The 24,513-nt window shown below is 47.8% G+C and overlaps 1 protein-coding gene across 1 annotated transcript in view; it reads right to left on the bottom strand.

The window, feature by feature from the left end:
* The window catches only part of LOC144819168 (vomeronasal type-2 receptor 26-like), a 33,151-nt gene extending 30,546 nt beyond the window's left edge, over positions 1 to 2,605 (bottom strand). The window contains exons 1-2 of the mRNA XM_078677142.1: positions 2,600 to 2,605; positions 765 to 1,595 (exon numbers count right to left, since the gene is read on the bottom strand). Of these exons, the coding sequence (XP_078533268.1) occupies positions 765 to 1,595; positions 2,600 to 2,605 (837 nt within the window). The remainder of the gene's footprint in view (positions 1 to 764; positions 1,596 to 2,599) is intronic.
* Positions 2,606 to 24,513: the final 21,908 nt, after the last annotated feature.

Raw genomic sequence — 24,513 nt, 5'->3', positions numbered from 1 at the left:
CCATGCCCTCATTGTACCCATTGTACCCACGCCCACACATACTCTATCCCAAGTGTGAAAATACGGCCCGGGGTACTTTAATTACAGCGGAGTAACCAGAGTAATTTCAGAAATTACTCATTACTCTTGAGATGTGAAATTATTGAAATTACACGATTACTTCAGCTTTAGTAATGAAGAGTAATTTGGGGCGTGAATCCTGCTCCAGGAGCGCAGGAACCAGGATCTAACAGAGAGCGACGCCGCTGACGTCAGCTGTGCGCTGTCTGTAGCATCTTGTTCTATTTTCTCAGTGCAAAAAGCATCCTCAGGCCCAGTTCAGACACAAGGGTGTATTTTGTTCTAAGAAAATCGTGCTAAATGCTGGATTACGATTCTGGTGTAATTAAGAATCGATACCACAATTGCAAGTAATAAAGCTATAGAGATGTATGTCAGTTACGCCCAGCCCTAGTGAAAATCCATGTAGGCGAATGATAAACTCAGTAGTATGTTTTCTAAGGTGTTTCTACTGAGGATAATATGACATATCCTGTCAGGTATAGCTCATATCAGACAAGGTTTGATCTACCAGCATTTTACTGTTCCTTCTACTGAACATCTGTAGAACACTTTACTCTATGCAGCAAACTCTCAACAGATATATTTAAAACCTATACTAAATGAAATACATGAAGCTGCCGTTAAAAAGTCATGGCCAGGGGTTCAGTGTTATTATGGAAAGAGACACATGTGGCATTGCAGGTGTTTGCAAGATCCCTTACCTTCCAGGGCTTGAGATCCTGATGGAAGCTCCCAGCAGCACCAGCTGTTCCCTCCTTGGAGGGTGATTCAAGCATCTCATGTAAAGCGTGTGCTAGAGCATAGACAGCTGTGTAGACACTGAATGTATTTCTAAAGTTCACAACATCATATCTGGGCACATCAACACCTTGCAAAGTTTCATTCCCTGAACAAACAGGGTGATTAAACACGTTCTTAATCCCTCTTCCAGCTGGTACACATTGAAAAAACTGTTCCCAGAGGACATCTAAGGGACCATACTCTGGAAACATGGCAGGATTGACACCATGAAGAAAGTCTTTAAATCCAATGATTTCCCCTTTCTTGATTTTAAATGTGATGATTTTATTTAACGGTTTCCAGTAATATGGAAAGAGATACAGATTCCCTAAATCCTCATCCCCGAACACAATCCAAACCTTAGGAGACATATGGAGCTCAATACTATGATATAAAAAGAAAAACGTTTCCATCCCTGATCCGTACAGAATGATGACCTGAGCGGTACTTTTCAGGATACCCATGAAGATCAGCTCCTGCCTTAAAGTAATATCCTGGTCTAAACCTGTAACAGGTAACATATGAGAAAACTCAACGCATCCTCCACTCTCTGTGATCAGCGTCGTCAGTTGTCGCAAAGCTCTCTCACCGCTCTCAGTCTCTGGAACAAGAATCCCAACCCAGCTCCAGGAAAAATGTTTTAACAACTGAGAGATACCTTCCAGCTGGGAGGACTCATCGGGAACAGTCTGGTAAAAGGATGGCAATCTCAATTTGTTACTAAAAATGGGATCCATAGCTCCAAAACTAATCTGTAAACGAGAACAAAATATTGAGAGAAATAGTGAAAACTCTTATATGGGCTATGAGAGACAGACAACATTTTAACAAAAGATTGGGTAATTAAGAGAGCAAATATATAACAAATCACTGGTCCGAATAAAGATAAAATATTGGCATAGCAAACCTGATCTTCACAAACATTATTAAATATTTAACAAAAAATATATTCTGATTAACTCGTTTTCTGTCAAGGTATTTAGGTAAAATACCTGTTTCACCTCTGATTATGCACAACAAGGTTTGCTAAGCAGCGAGATTGAGAACCTTGTTTTAGAAAACAATGGCATATAATCGATCCCACAGTAGGCCATGCATGGCCCAGGAATGATTGATCTTTTTCTGTCCGTACTACTTGTAGAGTGATAAATGAGGTAACCCTGCTAATGTATGCAGTTTGTTTAAGTGGTCAGATGCAACACAACTTGCAAAAGGCTTTGTGTAAGGTTCTGGTCATCTTCATCACTGAGTATTAACAGGAATGCATTGCTACTCATAGTTCTTAAGCCTCTTTATGATGGCAAAGCTTCTTGTGCGCTCAATACTGCCTGAAATGTGTTGTAAATTGAGTTTCCTCCTTAGTAAGTAGGAGTCAGGTAGCCAGTTTTTTGAAGAGGTTCCAGGTTACTTAACCCATTGCGTGCTTATGGCGGAACTACGCCGTCATGAGTCACGGACAGTGTGTGCTCATGACGGCATGGTTCCATCATGCGGCTGCCGCTCCGCCACACGGCATTAATTCCCCACCTGTGCGGGCAAATTAATAAGCGGGCGGGGTCATGAGGGAACCACACCGTCATGAGCACATGCCGCCCGTGACTCATGATGGCATGGTTCCTTCATGAGCAACGCAGCGCCGTGCTTACCCCCTAAATCCCCTGCGCCTCAGTGAAAATTCACACCGCGGCGAAGGGGTTAATAGAACACCTCAACAGGAGCAGCATCCTTTCTGCTCAGCCCACTCGCTCGTTCTCACCTGCATTCCACCCACAGCAGAGTATAGCAGACGCCTGATGTTTGATCAGTGTTGTTTGTGAGAGTTAGGCTTATATTTTCTGTGAATAAGGTAGAAAGGGAATGCAAGAACCTGAGTGGTAAATTGTGGGAGCTGGACATATAGTACTGGGGGAGGATATTGGTACAGGTGTCAGACAGCGCTCTCCTGTGTTTGGAAATGTGGGTTCCGGTTCAATTTCCTGTGGGGTAGACAGGTTTCGCTGGAGGCTCTATGTCAGACTCTCAGCAACAGAACTATCGATCTAATATAGCAAACAATCATGAAAGTAAGAATATACTTACACACACACATGCATGTTGCAAGATATGTAAATATGAAGTTAAGAAAAGTAAATAAGAATGCTAAGAAGTTCTTTCTCAACTCCATATCTGCATACCTTATCAATGTCTGAGTGCATGTGTGTGTGTGTGTATTGTCGTCATCCTCAAAGTTCATATATGTGAAGATATGTTTTCCAGGTTGTTATTTGTATCTTGGTGTTTTCTTATTAAATCTTAACTGAAAACAAGCATGCCTCAGTTTGATTGAGGTGTTTATGAGTATCCCCTTCTGGGGGAGTTCAGAGGCAAAGAAGGAAGATCTTTAGCAAACCTGTGCTTACAAGAAGGTCGGATCACAGTGGTAAAAGTGTGACAGGAGCAACTTTACTTGTGAATTCTGTGAGTGTTGTAATGTGTTTTGAAAGAAAGCCCTTTGCCAATGTGGATATAGTTAAAGTAAAGCAGGTGATCAATCAATCAATCAATCAATCAATCAATCAATCAAAGCATTTATATAGCGCACTACTCACCCGAAGGGTCTCAAGGTGCTCGGGGGAGGGGGTCCGCTACTGCTCGAACAGCCAGGTCTTGAGCTGCTTCCTGAAGGCGAGGTGGTCTTGGGTCAGGCGGAGGTGGGTCGAAAGGGAGTTCCAAGTCTTGGCGGCCGGGTAGGAGAAGGACCTTCCTCCTGTGGTGGCTCTTCGGATGCGGGGGACGGCGGTGAGGGCGTGGCTGGTCGATCGAAGCTGGCGTTTGGGAGCGTAGAAGTTGAGGCGGCTGTTGAGGTATCCTGGGCCTTGGTTGTGTAGGGCTTTGTGTGCGTGGGTGAGGAGCCGGAAGGTGATTCTCTTGTTGACCGGGAGCTAGTGCAGGTCTCTCAGGTGTCCGGAGATGTGGCTGCGGCGGGGGATGTCCAGGATGAGTCGTGCTGAGGTGTTCTGGATCCGCTGGAGTCTCTTCTGGAGTTTGGCGGTGGTTCCGGCGTAGAGGGAGTTGCCGTAGTCCAGAAGGCTGGTGACGAGGGCCTGGGTGACCGTCTTCCTGGTCTCGGTGGGGATCCATTGGAAGATCTTACGTAGCATGCGCAGGATGTTGAAGCACGACGAGGAGACGGCGTTGACTTGTCTGGTCATGGAGAGGGAGGAGTCCAGGATGAAGCCCAGGTTGCGTGCGTGGTCTGTGGGTTTGGGTGCGCTGCCCAGGGCGGGGGGCCACCAGGAGTCGTCCCAGGCGGAGGGTGATGATCCCAAGATGAGGACTTCCGTCTTGTCCGAGTTCAGTTGCAGGCGGCTGTTCGACATCCATTTGGCTACGTCTGTCATCCCTTTGTGCAGGTTGGCTCTGGCGGTGGCGGGGTCGTTGGTGAGGGAGAGGATCAGCTGGGTGTCGTCGGCATAGGAGATGATGTTGAGGTTGTGCTGGCGTGCGATGGCTGCGAGGGGGCTCATGTAGACTTTGAAGAGTGTTGGGCTGAGCGAGGAGCCTTAAGGAACGCCGCAGATGACTTCGGTGGCCTCCGATCTGAACGGGGGGAGGCGGACTCTCTGTGTCTTTCCGGCGAGGAAGGAGATGATCCACTCCAGTGCCTTCTCCTGGATTCCTACGTTGCTGAGGCGCTGTACTAGGGTACGGTGGCAGACAGTGTCGAAGGCCGCGGAGAGGTCCAGGAGGATGAGGGCCGCTGTTTCTCCGTTGTCGAGCAGGGCTCGGATGTCATCGGTAGCTGCGATCAGATCGGTCTCGGTGCTGTGGTTGGCCCGGAAGCCAGACTGCGAGAGGTCGAGGGAGCCGTTCGTCTCGAGGAAGGCGGCCAGTTGCTTGTTGATGGTCTTCTCGATGACTTTTGCCGGAAACGGGAGCAGCGAGATGGGGCGGTAGTTCTTGAGGTCGGTGGGGTCGGCTGATGGTTTCTTAAGTAGAGCGCTGAGTTCGGCGTGCTTCCAGCTCTCCGGGAAAGTGGCGGTGTCGAAGGAGGTGTTGATGATGTCCCGCAGGTGGGGTGCGATGACAGCGTCGGCCTTGTTGAAGACTTGGTGAGGGCAGGGGTCTGTCGGAGATCCGGAGTGGGTGGAGTTCATCGTGCGGATGGTGTCTTCGGTGCTGATCGGGGTCCAGGCGTGGAGGGTGGTGGTGGGGGGCGGTGGTTCGGTCAATGCGTGCGATGGTTGGGTGCTGAAGCTGTTGTGTATGTCCGCGATCTTGTTGTGGAAGTAGGAGGCGAGGGAGTTGCAGAGGTCTTGCGAAGGGGTGATGTCGTTGTTTCCGGCGTTGGGGTTGGGGTTGGAGAGCTCTTTCACGATGTTGAAGAGTTCCTTGCTGTTGTGTGCGTTGTTGTCCAGTCGTTCCTTAAATGCGGTTTTCTTGGTGGCGTGGATCAGTTGGTGGTGTTTTCGGGTGGCGAGCTTGAGGGCAGTCATGTTGTCCGGTGTTGGGTCTCTGCGCCAGGTTTTCTTGAGTGCTCTGCGGTTCTTCTTGGAGCTCTTGAGTTCGTCGTTAAACCATGGGGCTTTTTTGCTGCCGGGTCTGCTCGGCGGGGTCTTCAGAGGGGCGAGGTCGTCTGCGCAGTCGCTGATCCATTTCGTGAGGTTGGTGGCTGCTTGGCTGGGGTTCGTTGTGCTGGTGGGAGGGTTCTTGCTCAGGGAGGTAGCGAGCTGGTCTTCAGTGATCTTGTTCCAGCTTCTGCGGGGAACCTGTTGCTGGTGATGGTGGAACGTGGTCCTTCTGAAGCTGAAGTGGACGCAGCTGTGGTCCGTCCAGTGGAGTCCCGTGGCGTGGCTGAAGGCGATGTCCTTGCTGGAAGAGAAGACCGGGTCGAGTGTGTATCCGGCGTAGTGGGTGGGGGTGGTCACCAGTTGCTTGAGTCCGAGGTTGGCGAGGTTGTCCAGCAGGGTGGTGGTGTTGCGGTCGTTGTTGTTCTCCAGGTGGAAGTTGAGGTCCCCGAGGAGGATGTAGTCGGTGGAGGGGAGGGCGTGTGGGCTGATGAAGTCGGCGATGTCTTCGCTGAATTGTGTGCGTGGTCCCGGGGGTCTGTAGATGAGGGTGCCTCTGAGGGTGGTCTTGGGGTTGACGTGGATCTGGAAGTGCAGGTGTTCGGTGGGTGCGAGGGTATCGTCGGTGTCGGTCGTGATGCGGATGGTGTTCCTGTGGATGATGGCGATGCCTCCTCCTATCTGGTTGATGCGGTCCCTCCGGATGATCTTGTAGCCGTCCGGGATGGCGATGGCGATGTCGGGCGCTGAGGAGGCGTTCATCCAGGTTTCCGTGAGGAAGGCGACGTCTGGGGCTGTGGTGTCAAGCAGGTTCCAGAGCTCGACGGCGTGTCTGTGGACGGAGCGGGTGTTGAGCAGGATGCACTTCAGGTGGGCGCTGCTGGAGTTCGGCTTGGTGGGTGCTGGTGTAGCGTGGGTCCGGTTGCAGGTGAACTTGCAGGAGTGGCAGCTGAAGGGTCCGTGGGTGCGTCTTGGTGTGGCTCGGCAGCAGCCCGGGGTTCGGCCGGTGTTGAGTGCGTTGAGTTCGGTGGCGTCGTAGGTCCGTCGGGTCGGCTTCCGTCGGTGGGGGCCAGGGGTCCTGGCACTGGGCGCGGTCCAGGTGCGGACGGGCGCAGACGGGCTTACCTTTGGCGCACCTTCGGCGCTCATTCGGTGCTCCAGCTGCGCGCGTCCGCTGCGCGGTCGCTCTGGGGGCGTCATAAGTAAGGAGCCGGGTGGGCGGGTCAGCTGGGTGGCGGGAGCGGGGCGGCCAATGGGCTGGTGGTGGGCGGGGCCGCAGGGAGGCAGCGGCGGGAACATCTGGACGGCAGGCGGCTGGGTCGATGTCCCTGGGTCAAGCGTGGGAGGCAGGGGGTGATCCGGGCGGCCCAGCGACGGCTGGGTCGCTCAGCGGCAAACAGGAGGCAGGCAGCGGCAGGCGTGGGAAGCAAGGGGGTGACCCGGCCTCGTTAAAGGCGCAGTGGTCACTCCCTAGCTGACCCCGCGGACCCCTTAAGTAAGGAGCCGGGTGGGCGGGTCAGCTGGGTGGCGGGAGCGGGGCGGCCAATGGGCTGGTGGTGGGCGGGGCCGCAGGGAGGCAGCGGCGGGAACCTCTGGACAGCAGGCGGCTGGGTCGGTGTCCCTGGATCAAGCGTGGGAGGCAGGGGGAGATCCGGGCGGCCCAGCGGCGGCTGGGTCGCTCAGCGGCAAACAGGAGGCAGGCAGCGGCAGCGGCAGGCGTGGGAAGCAAGGGGGTGACCCGGCCTCGTTAAAGGCGCAGTGGTGCAGGGCATGCCATGTAGACACAGCACAAGTTAGACCATTGAGTTTTACATCCCAGAGGAGGAAAATGATGACTAGTATTGAGCTGATGGCGCCTCAATTGTGAGAGTCTTTGTAAATGGAAGCCCCAGTGCAACCCCCTGTGTGCATGTATGTCCAAAATATGAATCACAATAATTTACTTTTGCAATAAACTCGGACAGTCTGAATTTTCAACAAGTAGACCTCAGCAGGGTAAAAGGCGCAAATATCTGCATCTCATTTCCCATCTGTATTAGAAGGCTTCTAATTAGCAATATTTACTGCTTCTGAAAAATAACAATCACCAGCTTATCAGTACTTCTCAGATGTCATTCATCAATAATGTCTATCACAATAAAGGAGTACGAGGAGATTTTGGGTCCAGTATACACTCTCCGAATATCTAGATCATTACAACAAAGTATACTGTTCTGTATGTAACTCTAGGACACTCTCTTTAGAGCATGAGACTGGGTATTGGGAGCCGGTCCTCTTATGAAAGATTGCCCTTACCCTCCCAAGGGTGGCATGCTTCATCATCACGCTTGCTCCACGTTGGGCTGTCAGTGCAATGCCCTGCATAAGGATATACCAACCTGCTAGTTGAGGGAGACCGTCCCCTACCACACTACGAACCGCTAGAACAGGCAAGTAAATCCAACAGGCCAGCAGGCCCAGACAATCCCAGTACCACCCCAGTCTAGGGCTAAAACTCTCTAAAGTTGAACGCCACCGCCCGTCAAGATCAGCCCATCGAACCTCAGTGACGCAAAGAACGCGCTCGCCCACCGTGAGCACACCCAAGTGACAGGGAGATTCATAGTGTTTCAGGCCAATGAATCAACCAGTGGGGGTGAGCAAATGGATCCTAGTCCTCCGGGATCTATCCACCAGGATGGCACATCACTATTATAGGCTGACCCCATTAAAAATTCTAGCGAGCGATGAAGGACAAATGTTTGCACACCAGTTCAGCGTCTTGCTAGCAAACTGGGTTCAGATGGTTAACCAATTTGACTGGTCCTGGCCCAGGGGAGGGTAATTTGAGCCAGAGGACATGGCTACTGCAGAGGAGTGCATCGGATACGAGACAGGCAATCCCAAGGGAATTTCTCCTACGTACAGCAATGCCTCCTGAGGTGGGAGAGAAGAAAAGAACAGGAGAGAAGGGAATGGAAAGATAATGGGATTAGGTTGGGACGGAACCAGGACATCACTGTGAAATCCATGAGCAAGGAAGAGACAATACTGGTCAGAACAGCTGTGACCACAATGGTATAATATATGGGTCAACCCAATAGGTGCTGGGACCTGGGTAGTAATTAGTATATAAACAAGGGTCCCAGTTGAAACCACATCAAAAACACAAATTCATAATTCATAAACTGAAACCTAATAAAGACTTCATGGGAGTTGACTTTGAGGAATGCTATTTAATACACATCACCTCATTTGAAAATTCATTACCATTTCTTCACACCAAAACATTTCAAATCATTTTAAAGCATTACATAATAAGCCCAAGAAAGGGTGACGTGAAAGGAAGGGAGGGTAAAGGGGGGAAAGTAGTGTAACAGATTCAATTAATCATAGAAAAATTACAGATTATGCGGTCTCATACATATTCAACATTGAGTTCCACATTAGACATGTGAACATTGTCACATACTCATTAATATCCTCAAGGAATCCTATCCTGTTTACAGCTTGCACAGTCACAAATAATCCGTTGCTACCAGGTAGGAATAGAAAAAAGGTGTGTCGACGTTTCGACCCCAGTTGGGTAGGGGACGCTATTGCCCTACAGCGGGGTCTTCCTCAGGACAGGTAGTGGTGGGGTGTGGGGGTAGTGTAGAAGGGCACCTATAAGGGAAAAACTAATTAGAATTAACTTAATTTCACAAAAGAGGGGGGGGAGGGCTATACAAGCCACACCGAGTTACCTACATGAAGCACGATGATTCACGTGGCTCCGTCTGATAACTGTGTTGTAGGGCCGGGGACTCCTGATAAATGTGTATTAAATAGCATTCCTCAAAGTCAACTCCCATGAAGTCTTTCTTAGGTTTCAGTTTATGAATTATGAATTTGTGTTTTTGATGTGGTTTCAACTGGGACCCTTGTTTATATACTAATTACTACCCAGGTCCCAGCACCTATTGGGTTGACCCATATATTATAACATTATCTGTGCAGGTGCATACCTGCGAGGTCACTTGTATTATAAAGTATCACTGTAAATATATTCTCACTTTTGCTATACACAATGATAGAGAGGGAAACTTTGTCATACACGGAGGACTATATTAACCAGCTGATTAAGGACAGGTCTAATCAATTTTTGTCATCTGATACACCTAATGTTGACTATACATTGAATGACAAGTTAGCCCGCATGGAGAGACTAGAAAAGAAACTAATCAGAACACGGTTGCATGGCCATTTGTTGACCAAATACTTGGAATCCAATATCATTCCAATAGGCCTGCAGGTCAAGAACGAGCCAGCTATATTTGTGGATGTGCCTAAATTCAAAGAAGGCTTCAGCTTCGTAGCCAACAACTGCTCCCTGCACTGGATGGTGCTGGGAGTGGAGACTGCTGCTCAGCAAGTACAATTACTCATTCGTGAGATTGCGGCTCTGAAAGCTGAGATTGCAGGCGATGAAACTTTGACCAATGCTAAGGAAGCCACAGAAAAAGCCTCCAAAACTCTGAAGGATTTCGAAACCAATACCCAACAGAGGAAATTAGAGAAATTGGACAAAGATATCAAATACTACGAAAAAAAGAACACATACCCTTACCTGAACGAGGATTATTACAAACAAAACTCCCAAGGTCGCTTCTCGGGAAGGGGTAGAGGAGGTTTCAGGGGACGCAGGAACTTTACCACATTCTCGGATTCATCATATAGTGGCGATAGTGACAACTGCCAGTCAGCCTCAACCTCGGGATACAACTATCCCAATCAGTGGAACCAACCTCAGGAACCCTACAATCAACCTCAACCTTTTTTAGGAGGGGGCCAATGGCGGCCGCCACATGGCAGAGGGAATTGGCAGAGAGGAACAACGAGGGGCCAGAACACCAACTGGGACAAGGGCCGAGGTCAAACTCAGAAGCAAGTCCACTTCCCCCAGGAGAGCCACAGCGAAATTGCAATTCGCCGGAAGGTCTACCGTTGGTAATTAGAAAACCGAGCCCTGTTGTGAATCTATCATCATATGAACTGGACGAGAACGAACACAGGATCCTTGAAAGGGGTCTGTCTTTTGTACCTACATCCCTCCCCAATTGTTTTTCAATAAAAATGGAATTAATGAAATTCTTCCGAAAAATACAGTTACGTTATTTCTTCAGGAATAATTCACATTACAACAGCACTTCCATTACAGGACTAAGAGTACCATCAACCTTTGTACCACCTAGGAGTGCAATGACAAATCAGATTTTGGCCTATGAGGATATGGTGCTTAATGAGGTTGACAAAACTGTGTCTGTATATAAATACACTAGATTCAACATCAACCAAGGTGAAAGGAGAGCATTGACCACCCTGAGAGACAACAGAAATATCGTAATTAAATCTGCGGACAAAGGGGGAGCAATCGTCGTCCAAGATGCAAAGAAGTACAAGAATGAGATCCTACGGCAACTGGGTGATGGTGTAAGTTATCAGCGACTACGAAATGATCCAACCAAGGACCTAGCATTGGAAATCCTGGCAGTGACAACAGAAGGGAGAGATCAAGGTTTCTTGAGTGAGTTGGAATTTAAGTACCTTAACCAGAAAGAGCCCAGATTACCTACGATCTATACCCTCCCTAAAATTCACAAGAACATGCAAGAACCTCCAGGCCGTCCTATTGTGTCTGGGTGTGGGTCTATCCTTGAGCCCTTATGTAAATATATAGACTTTTTCTTGAAACCAATTGCGGAAGGAACTTTTACCTATTTGAGGGACACGATGCAAAACATTAACTTGGTGGATGGCATCGCATTCAATAGCGATGAACAAAGGTTGGTGACATGCGACATAGTATCGCTCTATACGAGCATTCCACAACTTGATGCTCTGGAGGTGAAGCGTACAGCCCTGGATGGTCGCACTGCACCTGTGCCTGTGCCAACAGAATTTATTATTCAACTCCTGACTATTGCAATGAGGAAGAATTTCTTCATGTTCCAGGGTAACTTTTACCTACAATCCAAAGGAGTCGCAATGGGGGCAGCCTTCGCGCCGGACCTGGGCATTATATACATGGCGGATTTTGAACAGAAATTTGTCCTGAATCACGACAATCCATATCAAGGGCAAATTAAAATGTGGCGTCGCTACATAGATGACGTCTTAATGATTTGGACTGGCTCAGAAGAAACTTTGAATTTATTCCATCTCTGGCTAAACCAACGATCTGCTGATATTCAATTCACCATGCAGTCACACCATGAAAGAGTAGATTTTTTAGATATCACCATCTTTCATGAGGACGGCTATTTGTCAACGACGTTATATCGGAAGCCTGCAGAACGTAACTCGCTATTATTATACAATAGCCATCATCCTAGAAGCTTGAGGGACAACCTGCCTGTGGGCCAATTTTTCCGCATAAGGCGGAACTGTTCCAAAAAAGAGGATTATTTTCTGGAATCTGAAGCTCTAACGGTTAAATTGCTGGAAAGGGGCTATCCGAAGAGACTGGTTAAGAGAGCCCGTAAACGGGCTTGGTATAGCCCCCGAGATGAATTACTAACACCACGCATCAAGACAGATAATAGTAACGAGCGAATGATCTGTGTCACTACTTTTAATACACAGAGCAGTAACATAAAGAAGATCGTCAACAAGCACTGGCCTCTGGTTGCTGAAGAGATCGGTCAACCTCATTTACCTATGCACTCTTTTAAAAAATCAAGGAACATAAAGGATCAGGTGGTTAGCTCATATTTATCTACGCCTGAGCCACCGTCCTTGCGATCCCAGTGGAATCTGCCACCGCTGAATGGCAACTACAGATGTGGACATTGTAAAGCTTGTCCAATGTGTATGCAAACAAAACAGTTCAAGTACAAACACCACAGTATAGATTTATCGACCTTTACCAATTGTAACACGAACTGTGTAATTTACTCTATCAAATGCCCATGTGGCCTGGCCTACATAGGCCAGACGCAGCAGAAAATGAAGGCCCGCATCCTCCAGCATCAGAGTAGGATTAGATGTGAGGTAATTGGGGCTCCGCTGGTAGACCACTATAGGAGGTTGGATCATACAGTGGATGAACTTGAATGGGTGGTACTTGAAAAAGTCTCTGTGGGACCACGGGGAGGTAGTGTAACGTCTATCCTTAACATAAGAGAAAGCAAATGGATGAATCGTTTGGACACTGTACTCCATGGATTAAATGAACAGGACAATAACTATGCCCAACTAGCATGCCTATAGCACTTTTGTTGTATGCAAATGAACAGGATAATAATTCTGCCCAACTAGCATGCCTATAGTACGTTTGTTGTATGCGAATGCCCTATTTTTTGGTATAAGCTTTTTTCTGTTACATGTATACCTCATATGCTATGATGAAATGTTTTGTGCTATTCTATTACAAAAGTTCGCTAATGATAAATATTTATTTTTTCTACTGTATATATATACGAACTGAGACATGTTACCTCGACTACTTCATTCATACGTTTGTATGTTTAAACAATTCAAATAGTGCAGGTAACAAAAAGATTCCCGGTTAGGAGTCCAACAGTCACTTTACAAATATCAACAACAGGTGGCCTTGCAGTATTTATAATTGTTTGTGCTGGACTGCAGTATTAACGGTTGCGCTTAAATATGCCTTAATCACATTAGCATTGTGATAATCTATATTCTGATGCTCGCCCATAATTGAGATTTCTTTAAATCTCTTTGGCTTAATTTCAACCGGAGTCTTTCTGCCTTTTTCATTACACACGCCCATAGGCTGTTACAAAGGTACTAGCATTTAGCTGCTGCGGGCTCCCCGGTGCTCGTTGCCTCGCGCTGAGACGCCCGCGCGAGTGCACAGACGTGCTGTCTAGCTCCGCCAGCGAGGATTCCTCCCGCTTGTCCAAGTCTCACTACGGTGAGTAAACAAAGCCTTTGTGCTCGCATTTCTCCATGTTGCAAGAGACGTAATGAGTAAACGATCCCTTCGGTTTTTGTCTCTTGTTTACTATAGGGATTCCCGGGGAAGAGAACCCCGTGCAGCAAAGTAAGCGTTTACCGCTCTTTGTATGGCATAAAGAGTCGATTGAAAACACCCATAAAAAGTTTTTTCGGCGTGATTAGGTGAGCCTTCAGCTAAGTGGGTTCATTAGTAGTTGCCCTGTATTAAGGAATGTCTTCTTTGACATAATGATTGTGGCCTGTCTGGTCATTGGCAGGTTTTTGGTTGTTCTCCAGTGTGTGACCTTGTAAATAGTTTTAACCCGGCTGGGTTGTTTTGGATGCTTATTAATTCAAGCACGTGTTTTTTAAAAATAGCAATGTTGTGATGTGGAATGTAGCTAACCACTGTCCACATGCTCACAGAAGCCTAATTTGTTTTTAGGTTTACGCTCTCTTGTTATCAGGAGCCCTAGGCCCTACAACACAGTTATCAGACGGAGCCACGTGAATCATCGTGCTTCATGTAGGTAACTCGGTGTGGCTTGTATAGCCCCCCCCCTCTTTTGTGAAATTAAGTTAATACTAATTAGTTTTTCCCTTATAGGTGCCCTTCTACACTACCCCCACACCCCACCACTACCTGTCCTGAGGAAGACCCCGCTGTGGGGCAATAGCGTCGCCTACCCAACTGGGGTCGAAACGTCGACACACCTTTTTTCTATTCCTACCTGGTAGCAACGGATTATTTGTGACTGTGCAAGCTGTAAACAGGATAGGATTCCTTGAGGATATTAATGAGTATGTGACAATGTTCACATGTCTAATGTGGAACTCAATGTTGAATATGTATGAGACCGCATAATCTGTAACTTTTTCTATGATTAATTGAATCTGTTACACTACTTTCCCCCCTTTACCCTCCCTTCCTTTCACGTCTCCCTTTCTTGGGCTTATTATTTAATGCTTTAAAATGATTTGAAATGTTTTGGTGTGAAGAAATGGTAATGAAATTTCAAATGAGGTGATGTGTATTAAATAGCCTTCCTCAAAGTCAACTCCCATGAAGTCTTTATTAGGTTTCAGTTTATGAATTATGAATTTGTGTTTTTGATGTGGTTTCAACTGGGACCCTTGTTTATATACTAGTGACCACAATGGAGCAGAAGGCATCAGCAGCATTGAACGTGCAGCCGCAGAGGTTCGGGAAGGATAAAGCATGTAGTAACAGGATTCTAGAAAGCACTACAGAGAACTCCCAAAGACCGGACCATGTCATAACTCCTCCTCCGGTCTCAGAAACAGAAAGGCTGCAGGACCAACATGGGTCACTGCTGCACCAGGTGGATGACACACACACACACTCTCAAATGCCCCATTCTGTCATGACCCAACAGTCAATCAATCAATCAATCAATCATAGAATTTCTAAAGCGCACTACACACCCGCGAGGGTCTCAAGGTGCTGGGGGGAAGGGTGGCTACAGCTAGCAGTCGAAGAGCCAGGTCTTGAGCAGTCTCCTAAATGCCTGCGGGTCTTTAGTCTGGCGTAGGAGAAGAGGGAGGGAGTTCCATGTCTTGGCGGCTTGGTGGGAGAAGGATCTGCCCCCGGAAGTAGTCCTGTGGATGCGTGGGACGGAGGCCAGAGAGAGGTTGGCAGAGCGGAGGTTCCTGTTGGGTACGTAGAATGACAGTCGGCTGTTGGGGTATTCGGGCCGGCGTTGTGGAGGGCCTTGTGTGCATGGGTCAGGAGCTTGAAGGTCGACGGGGAGCCAGTGCAGGTCTCTCAGGTGGGGAGTGATGTGGTCTCGGAGGTGGACATCGAGGATCAGGCGTGCTGCGGCGTTGTAGATTCTTTGGAGTCTGCTGTTGAGCTTGTATGGGGCTCTGGCTTAGAGGGCGTTGCCGTAGTCGAGTCTGCTGCTGATGAGGGCGTGGGTGACGGTTTTCTGTGTGTCTGTGGGGATCCATCTGTAGATCTTGTGGAGCATGCGGAGGGTGTAGAAGCAGGTTTAGGAGACTGCGCTGATTTGGTTGGTCATGGAGAGTTTTGAGTCGAGGATGACTCCCAGGTTGCGTTTGTGGTTGGTTGGGGTCAGGGCGGTGCCCAAGGAGGTGGGCCACCAGGAGTCGTCCCAGGCTGAGGGGTTGGGTCCGAGGAGGAGGACCTCCGTCTTGTCCGAGGAAAAACGAACCATAAAAGTGTTGATAAATAACACACCTTACAGATTCCTAATTGAAACAGGGGCAACAAATTCATGTCTAAAATAAGGGATCAAAACCTCTGGAGATAGACATGGGAGGCAACTGCATACTGGAACAGCTGCTATGTCACCCATCATCCTCAACCAATCTCCTATGAAGAGATTTAATAGCCAACCTGAACATGAACATTCATATCTCAGCGATGGGACAGTGACCTGCTGAACCCCTGAGGTTATCGCATTGAGACTCATGTCTCAAACCCACCCACATCTCACAGACAGGCCGATAAGAGCGACACCCACCAACCTGATGGCCTTTACTAATGCACTCCTCACAATGACGGCTAATGCACCAGTTCTGCTGGGTCACAAGTTACAGCAGCCCTGCAAATTGTTTCTTCCACCGAGAGGGTCACTGGGTTATGGAATCCCAAGAGGAGCTACTGTTTTGTTTGGAGGCCATTGAAATCATGGCCCAAATATGGGGTTCTGCTGGTCACCGATTAAGCGATCGCAATATGGACAATGTATAATCTTCGTTATGTCTGGTCTCTGTCTTTTTTTCATTGAGTGTCCAGGGGCCTCAGAATTCATCTTTGCCGACTCAATTCATGTAAGGATAACACTGCGATAGGGGACCGTTCTACCCAGGCTGCACCAGTATCCATTCTCCAAAGAAACAGATAATTAATTAATTAATTAAAAAGAGCTTGTAGAGCGCCTGGTTACACTGACTGCTGTGTCCCCGTGCTGCGGTCAGAAAGAGCACGGAGAAAGGTCGAAAGAATGGGACAATAGAGTTCAAGGGAAAGCAATGTTTTACCCTGGAAAAGCCAAGTTTTCAGTTTTTTTCTAAAGGTGTTCTCTGACTTTTCCATACGGAGGTCTAGAGGAAGATCGTTCCATTGCTTTGCGGCCAGGTAGCAAAAAGAGCGGGCTCCCATTCTCGTTTTTTTATAGCTGAGACTTTCACCAGACCTGCGCCTTGGGAACGCAGTGCTCTAGGAGGCATGTAAGGGGCCAGTAGGTTATGCAGGTACTCTGGGCCTTTACTCAACATAATTTGTTGACTAATACACATAGTTTTAAATATGATTCTTTCCCTTTTAGGGAGCCAGTGGAGAGTAGTTTGGGCTCTTTTTGATGAGGCTCTCCTGAGAAGCATCAGGACCAGGCAGGCGGGCGGCATTTTAAATGTACTGTGGTCTTTGCACACTCTTTTTATTGGCCCCTATATAGAGTGCATTCCCGTAGTCCAAGCAAGAGGTGACAAATGCGTGGACTAGAGTTTTCCTGGCTGCTACTGGGAGCACATCTAAGATTTTCCGAATGGCCTTCATTATGCCAACGCACTTTCCTGCCACCATCCTGGTGTGGTGGTCTTAGGAGAGGGTGGGATCTAGCCATATCCCTAGGTTTTTGACCTCCTCCTTGGGGACGGGGGTGGCGCTCAGTGTCTGTGGCCACCAACTCAGCGACCATATCGCGGGGGCGTTTCCCATAATGAGGACCTCAGTCTTCCCGCCATTCAGCTTTAGACAGTTGTTAGCTATCCAGACTTCGAGCTCTTTGAGGCAGGCCGAGAAGGTTGTGGCAGCTTCTTCCTGAGATTGGGACAGAGATACGACAAGCTGCATGTCATCCGCGAATGACACAATGCTAATGCCGTATTTATCAATGATATTTGACAGCGGGGCGATGTACAGATTAAAAAGCGTAGGGCTTAGTATTGTTCCCTGGGGTACCCCCTGACCAAGTCTAATATTCTTAGAGTAATACTGCCCTTGGGATACTTGTAAACTCCTGTCCTGTAAGAAGGAGATTAGCCACTTCAGAGCCAGGGTGGTTATTCCGCTCTCTTTAAGGTGCTGAATCAGTATGGGATGAGCCATGGTGTCAAAGGCAGAGCTAAGGTCCAACAAAATCAGTGCCACTGTCTGTCAAGCATTAAACCAGCGGATGGATGGTTTCAGTGGACAGAAGCAGCGCCGACTCTGTGGAATGAGAGGCTCGGAAGCCCAATTGCATGGGGTGGAGTAGGCTGGCTTGTTTCATGTAATCCATTACCTGAGCATTATCCACCTTCTCCGTGATCTTGGTGAAGAATGGTTGAAGAGATATAGGTTGAAGATTCTCCAGTTGGCTGGCACAAATCCCTGTTTTCTTTCTAATAGGGACAACTACTGCCTCCTTTCATCTCTGGGTGACTACTCCTGCCTCAAAGGAGAGTTTGATAAGGTGTCTAATGTACGGCGTTAGAATATCCATACTCTCCCTCATATTTCCTGGTTTAATGGGGTCTTTCGGGGAGCCTGACTTGATGTTCAGAGCTATAGATTTTAAATCATCTAGGGAGGTGAGGCTGAAACTGGAGAGGCCAAAGGCTTCTTCCAGATTGCATACTCCTTTCCAGTCAACTTTCCTACTACTGTCCTCCTCCGTAAAGTGGAGTAGATTTTGTCCACTTTATCCGAGAAGTAGTCTGCAATCAGATTGCACGATTCAACAGAGGCTTTAATAGGGGCTGAGGTTCTATCCAGGGATTAAAGTTCATTCACATTCACATTCACCTACGTTCCAGACATTTACAGACGGATTTCATTGCCTTCAGCTCCACATTAAACCATGGCGCTGATCTAGATTGTCTCCTATGAGAGTTACTTGTCCAAGGTGCCACCCTGTCTAGTGCCTCACAAATGCATTGATCAAGAGCATTGCAGGCCCCTTCGACATCGCTCCCTCCAGGTTTCCCCCCCTGCAGAAGAGCAAGATTAAATTTGGTAGCAGTAAACTTGGACCACTTCCTCTGGGGTTGGCTAATGTCTGGTTTAGGCCTAAATTGAGCCTTGGGTATAGGGATTATAAAGGGGAATATGTAGTGAGCAGTCCACGGGACTGTGATAGGAGCAGCAACTTGGAGCTCTCCCCAGTTTGCAAAGATGGGGTCTAGTAAGTGCCCGTGCCGATGAGTCGGGAGGGTGGATTGTAATATTAATTGGAGTGCCTCCATCTCCTGGCTGAGCTCTTGCGCCGGTGCATTATCCCTATCGTCAAAGTGTAGGTTAAGATCTCCCAACAGCAGCACCTTGGCATAGCGTAGTGCTAGTTGGATGAAGTGCTCCCTGAGGCTGATGGTGAACTGTGAGGTTGGGCCCGGTGCCCGGTATATCAGGAGGCCCTTAATGACATGGATATTGTCCACTGTGATAGTAAAGAGCCCTGCCTCACTGGTCTCTATTGACATCCTCTCCAGGGCACGTTCCACCGCTAGTTTATGGATCATTGCTATCCCACCTCCTCTGTTTCCAGGGAGATCAAGTCTAAGGATTCCATTATTCGGGGGGAGGGCTTGAAGAATGTCTGGAGCAGAGACTTCATTCAGCCAAGTTTCAGTTAAAAACATGATGTCAGGTTGGGTGTCCAGGAGAAGGTCATAATGCTCATGTTTATTCTTGCTAAGTGACCTACAGTTAACCAGTATCAGGTGGAACTCATGTTCCTTGCCAGCTGCCCCCTGGTCGGTTGTCAGCGCATCGGGGCAGTGACTGCATTTTTTCTCCCTGCAGTCCGGCTGTATGCTAGGCGCGCATATATTAGGTATAGAGGAGCGCATCATATATAATTCCTCATGGGGGTAGGTGTAAGAGATCACAAATGGGCAGGGGTTCTGGCCCGAGGCCCCGGCCGGGCGTGGATGGGCGCAGATGGGCTTGCCTTTGGTGCACTGGTGGCTCGCCCGCTGCACGCATCCGCTGCGCGTCCTTCCCGTCATGTGCCCTAAATAGCCCCTCCTGCCTGCATACTACACCTCAGAACGGGCCAGGTACAGGGAGTCCAGAAATCCTACTCCTTCCTCCCTGCCCTCCGTTCAATCGGCACAGGACACGCCGTGATGGACCGGGGCAGGATTTCAGGAAGCAGGTAAAGATTAGCAATTTAAAAATGAACAGCGTGTAATTTTAAAACAATAGCATCAAGCACCGATATGTGCCCCAGAAATGAGTACCGCACTAGCAGCTTCCGACAGAATCTGCCTCCGTCTGTCTGCCCGCAGCGCGCCCGCCTCAGAAAGTGCCCCAAATAGCCCCTCCTACCTGCACACTAGCCCTTACAAGACTGCAGATAAGGGTATAGCACCCACAATACAAGCACTAGTTGATCAGGAGGTCCTCCATGTGGGGTGTCTCCTGCTGAAACTACACAGATCTTCCTGGTCAACAAGAGTAAGGAAGGATACTGACTCCGGGTGCAAGACCTACGCCCCCTTAATTGCATTGTGATCCTGGTATTTCCTGCAGTGCCAGATCTTTCCATCATACTAACAAGCATACCAACAGTTTCTCACTATTTGTCTGTGATAGACATCAAAAACACGTTCTTTAGCATTCTTCTGCACCCTGACAGTCAGTAACTGACACGTTCACTTTCCGAGCGGTTCAGCTTCTATACCGAAGGCTACCCCAAGGGCACTGTGAGTCCTACAGTATTTTCAATCGAATACTGAGGAAGTACCTCACTAACTTTCAATGAAATAGCGCTCTGATACAGTATGCTAACAACATCTTGATGTGCTGTCTCTCTGTGAACCTATGTCAGCAGGACATAATAACCCTGCTGACTGCACTTGCTGAGAGAGGGTTCAAAGGGGAAAAGATGCAGTATGTACAACAGGAGGTTAATTATCTGGGCCAGCTGATCTCAGCGGCTGATTGGCAGATCACTTTGGAACACACAGATTCTATCAGGGCTACACCACCACAGAAAACAAAAAAAGACAATCAAACGTTTTTAGAACTATGGAACTACATCCAGCAGGTGGTGTTTGACTATAGCAAGCTCATTGCCACTTTACTTGAGGCCATGAAAATGGCGAAAGAAGGCCACGAGGTGCTACCATGGATGCCTGACATGCACAATAGTTTGGCAAACTCAAAACAGAAATACAGCACTCCCCCATGCTAGGAACACCCGACTATAGGAAGGAATTCTACTTATTCAGACACTGAGATGTGCAAGGTATGTCAGCAGTTCTCAAACAAAAGTATCCCCTGCAGCACAAACCCCTTGCGTACTCCAGCAGGCTCCTAGACTCAGTCACAAAGGGCCATTTCCCATGCAAGCGGGCCCTGGCATCAGCAGCCTTTGCCATGTACAAAAGCACCTCCATGCTAATGGGGGCACCGTTGATACTGTATACAGAACAATCTTGTTTTTTTTGGTTTTGCAAATGGGAAAAAGCACACTGACTGTAGTTTTCAGGTTACAAGATGATGCTCGCCAGATCTTCCTTAAAAATAAAATAGAGCTTTGCAGGTAGGCAGGGAGGGTGGGTGGGACTCGGGGTAGGGGAGTAACTGTTTTGTTTAATATTGTTGGATTGGTTGGAAGTGGTGTTGACGGGGCAGCAAATTGTTTCAGTAGTGGATCCTTGCGGGACAAATGTAACGTTGAATGTTTGAAACCTATCATTGTCATTGATGGCCACACATGCCCCACAAGAGCTTAAGACTCGACAGACACAGCCGCCACTCCAGACAGCCTTAACGGTATTGACCTGGAATGTCCGAGGGTTGGGAGACAAAGTGAAGAGGGCCCTGGTGCTGCAATATTTAAAGCGATGCGGCTCTGCAGTGGTTCTACTGCAGGAAACGCATCTAGTGGGCTCTGCTACCAGAGCTATGGATAGATGGGGTATAAAATGGTGGCACATATGGAATTTTCCTCTGGCTCTAGAGGTACGAGGATCCTTGTTAGAAAGAACTTCCCACTGGTGATACAACAGAAGCGAGTTGGTGACCAAGGCCGTTTTGCGGCGGTTACATGTCAAAGGGAAGGACAGTTGTTTAATTTGGTCTTTGTTTACATCCCGCCTGCCCTACACACACAGGCCCATTCCGCCCTCACAACTTTCCTGCTGACACTACCTGCCGCGACATTGCTGATAGGAGGTGACTTCAATGATATACTTGATTGCACGGTAGACAGACATCCTGTCAGATTGGAGACGCAGGGTAGGCGGCGTCTGCTTGGTCTTTTAGACGCCCTGGGACTCACAGATAGCTGGAGATACAAACATCCTGGCGAGAGGCAATACACTTTCTACTCTGGGGTCCATAATTGTCTCACAGAAAATTGATTATTTTCTGATATCCACAGATGGCCTGCAGGGAATAGGGGAGGTATAAATTTGTCCTAGGGGCATATCAGATCACTCCCCACTGCTGCTAAAGTATACACATCACCAGACTCATAGGAGACGTATGTTCCCGGTTCATGCTGGCTACTTACATGTGTCATCTCTTATGAAAGGCCTCACAAACACCACCAGGCACTTTTTCCAAGAACATGCTGGCTCAGTGGACTTGTGGTAAATAAATAAATAATACCCTATTTTTGGATGAATGAATGAATAACAGATAGCTCAATAAATAAGAGTCAAGATTCGAGGTAGTAGGAGTTTCTGTAGGTTTATTACAGCATAAGGACAGGATCAGGACAACCTGCATAGGAACAGGATGACAGGGGAAAGAGGCCCGGCAGCTGCCGGGGCTTGGTCTGGGATGAGCGCGCTAACATTCAATAACAAGACATTCATTTATATACATAACGCAAACACATAGCATTACATTGCAGTAGGCGTAGCAGTGGGTGGAGCAGAAGGCATGACGTGTAGCAGTCGCGAGAGATAACAGTAAAAAGAGGTGTAACTGGGAGTTTACTTAGACATGTGAAGTAAAACGTAACAGAATATGTCATGAATGGGCGGACACATAGGAGGGGGCTACCTAAGGAGCCGGGACCTCTAACCTAATGGTGCGCGAAAACTGGCAATGACGTGTTACTAGGAGAAGCTGGGGGCTACGAACTCTGTGCTAGGAGCAGAGACTAGAGTCTGGAGGGTCGGAGCGACATGTACCTAAACCCTATCTGGTATCTAATGTTTAGGGAACATGTTGATATAAACTAGAAGTCATGAGGGGAGAGGCTAACTTGATTCTAAGACTGGACCATGCATTATTCTACATGAAATGCGTGATGAAGAATACTAAATGACCATTAAATACAGTATTTCTCTAACAGGGAGACGAGAAGGCTAGACAACGACGGAAACTATTGATGCAGTTCAGTAGCTTAGGAATGCAAAGGAGGAGGACTGAACTGATAGCTGGAACTATAACATACTTTTGGCAGACTTAGAGGCAGGGCCGGGCTGCACCGGGCAGTGCGAGGCAGGAAGTAAGTGAAAGGTCGAGGATACAGGTGGGGGCTGTATCGCTCCTCAGCGAGGCTTTCAGGAGACAGGAGCTGAATCCAGGGTCCGGGCCCTTTTGAGGCCTAGAAACGGGGACTTTATAATGGAATAACGTGCACACTGAGAAACGTGGCAACATTATTTTACATAGGCCTGATATTCGTAGTATTCACGAGGACTGGAAACTAACATATTAGAGGTGGACACAACTGTAATTGCGTCTTTAATCAGAAATGGGGAATAACATATGCATATTGGTCATGCATACATAACATATGATGGATGGGGCGTAGGGACACAGAACATGGCAAAATTTACTTTTCCACATTCCCTCCTTGTCACTACGTTTCCATCAGGAAACATCAATATTCATGATACCGTCTATCATTTCATACAGTACCATTTGCTCGTCTCGAATTGTCTTGGAACGGGATTTAGAACGGGGCTTGGGACTAGGAATACAAGAGGTAGCACACATGCTGCAAATCGCAGGGCCACATTGTATACAGAGGCAGCAGCTAAATATGATCGCTACTGCAATACCTAGAAAGGACAGGACTTTCCATCCCCATGCGGAAATTACATTCCAGAACCAACCGGACCATGTCCAGGTGCCTGGATCTTGATGTAACAGATGGGCAATTTTATGGAGTCTGGTTATAGCTGAATAAACAGACGGCGCGTTATTTGGAATGAAAATGCAACAACTGGATCCGAGAATTCTACAGGCCCCGCCCCTATCGGCCAGTATGACGTCAAGGACGAGACGATTCTGTAAAACGACAATTCTCATAAAGGATTGTTCTTCAGTTAAGTTACCTAGAGCAGAGGCAGTCTCATCTACTACAGCTTCAAGGGTTCTTGTTAACCTACGAATTAACTTACTATTTACAACTGTACCTAAATAAGGGAAAACACCTTTATCTATATCAATGAATTGCTCTGCGGCGGTTTCAGTATAATCGACAATCGGGAGATTTCTCTTGTGTCTAGTGTGTACTAAGAAAGAATTCCTATGATAATCAGGTGGGGCTAGAAAAACAGGTGGCAGTAGGAAAGCAATGTAACAGGTTCCCTCCCAATCGAGGGGCAGACGGACATATGCAGTTTGACCACAAACAAAATAAGAATGACGTGAAGCTTTAAAAATAGATTTCCTACTGTCACTATACTGGATAACAGTAGTACATTCACTATGACCTATATGTACAGAACCATAACTACGGACACATAATTCGCCTTTGACTGGTAGTACTGAAATAGCGGGTGAGTCTGGAGTAGTATCAGACTGAACATTCAGAACCATGAAATTCGACGAATAATTTCCTAAATTATATACTTCATTTTCTAGATCTAAACCTGTTCTATGGGGGAAACCTTGCTTGTCTGGGAAACATGTACTGTTAAGAAAAGACATATCTGTTGAGGATGACGTTAGCGTGGACCATGCTCCACACGAACCATTGTGTGAAAATGGATAAGGAAACAGTGGCAGAACTCCCTTCGATGTCTGGAAAGGGGGGAGTCGACCACACACCCAACAATTAGTGGCATTGCTGGTCTGGTGTGAATAATGTAACATACGGATGAATGTGTTATTACGCATGGCGAGGCGGTATGAATATTCGTGAGGAGGCAGATCACTAAACGTGTGCTCTACTGTAGCATGAGCAGACATATTCACATGATGAACTGGTAAATACAGATAGAAAGCATAGCTGGTGCAAGAAATCATTATGCTGAG

This window comes from Lissotriton helveticus, chromosome 2_1 (assembly GCF_964261635.1).
Source record: "Lissotriton helveticus chromosome 2_1, aLisHel1.1, whole genome shotgun sequence".
NCBI lineage: Eukaryota > Metazoa > Chordata > Amphibia > Caudata > Salamandridae > Lissotriton > Lissotriton helveticus.
The sequence above is the reverse complement of the archived record's forward strand: the minus strand, read 5'-3'. Positions and strand labels throughout refer to the sequence as shown.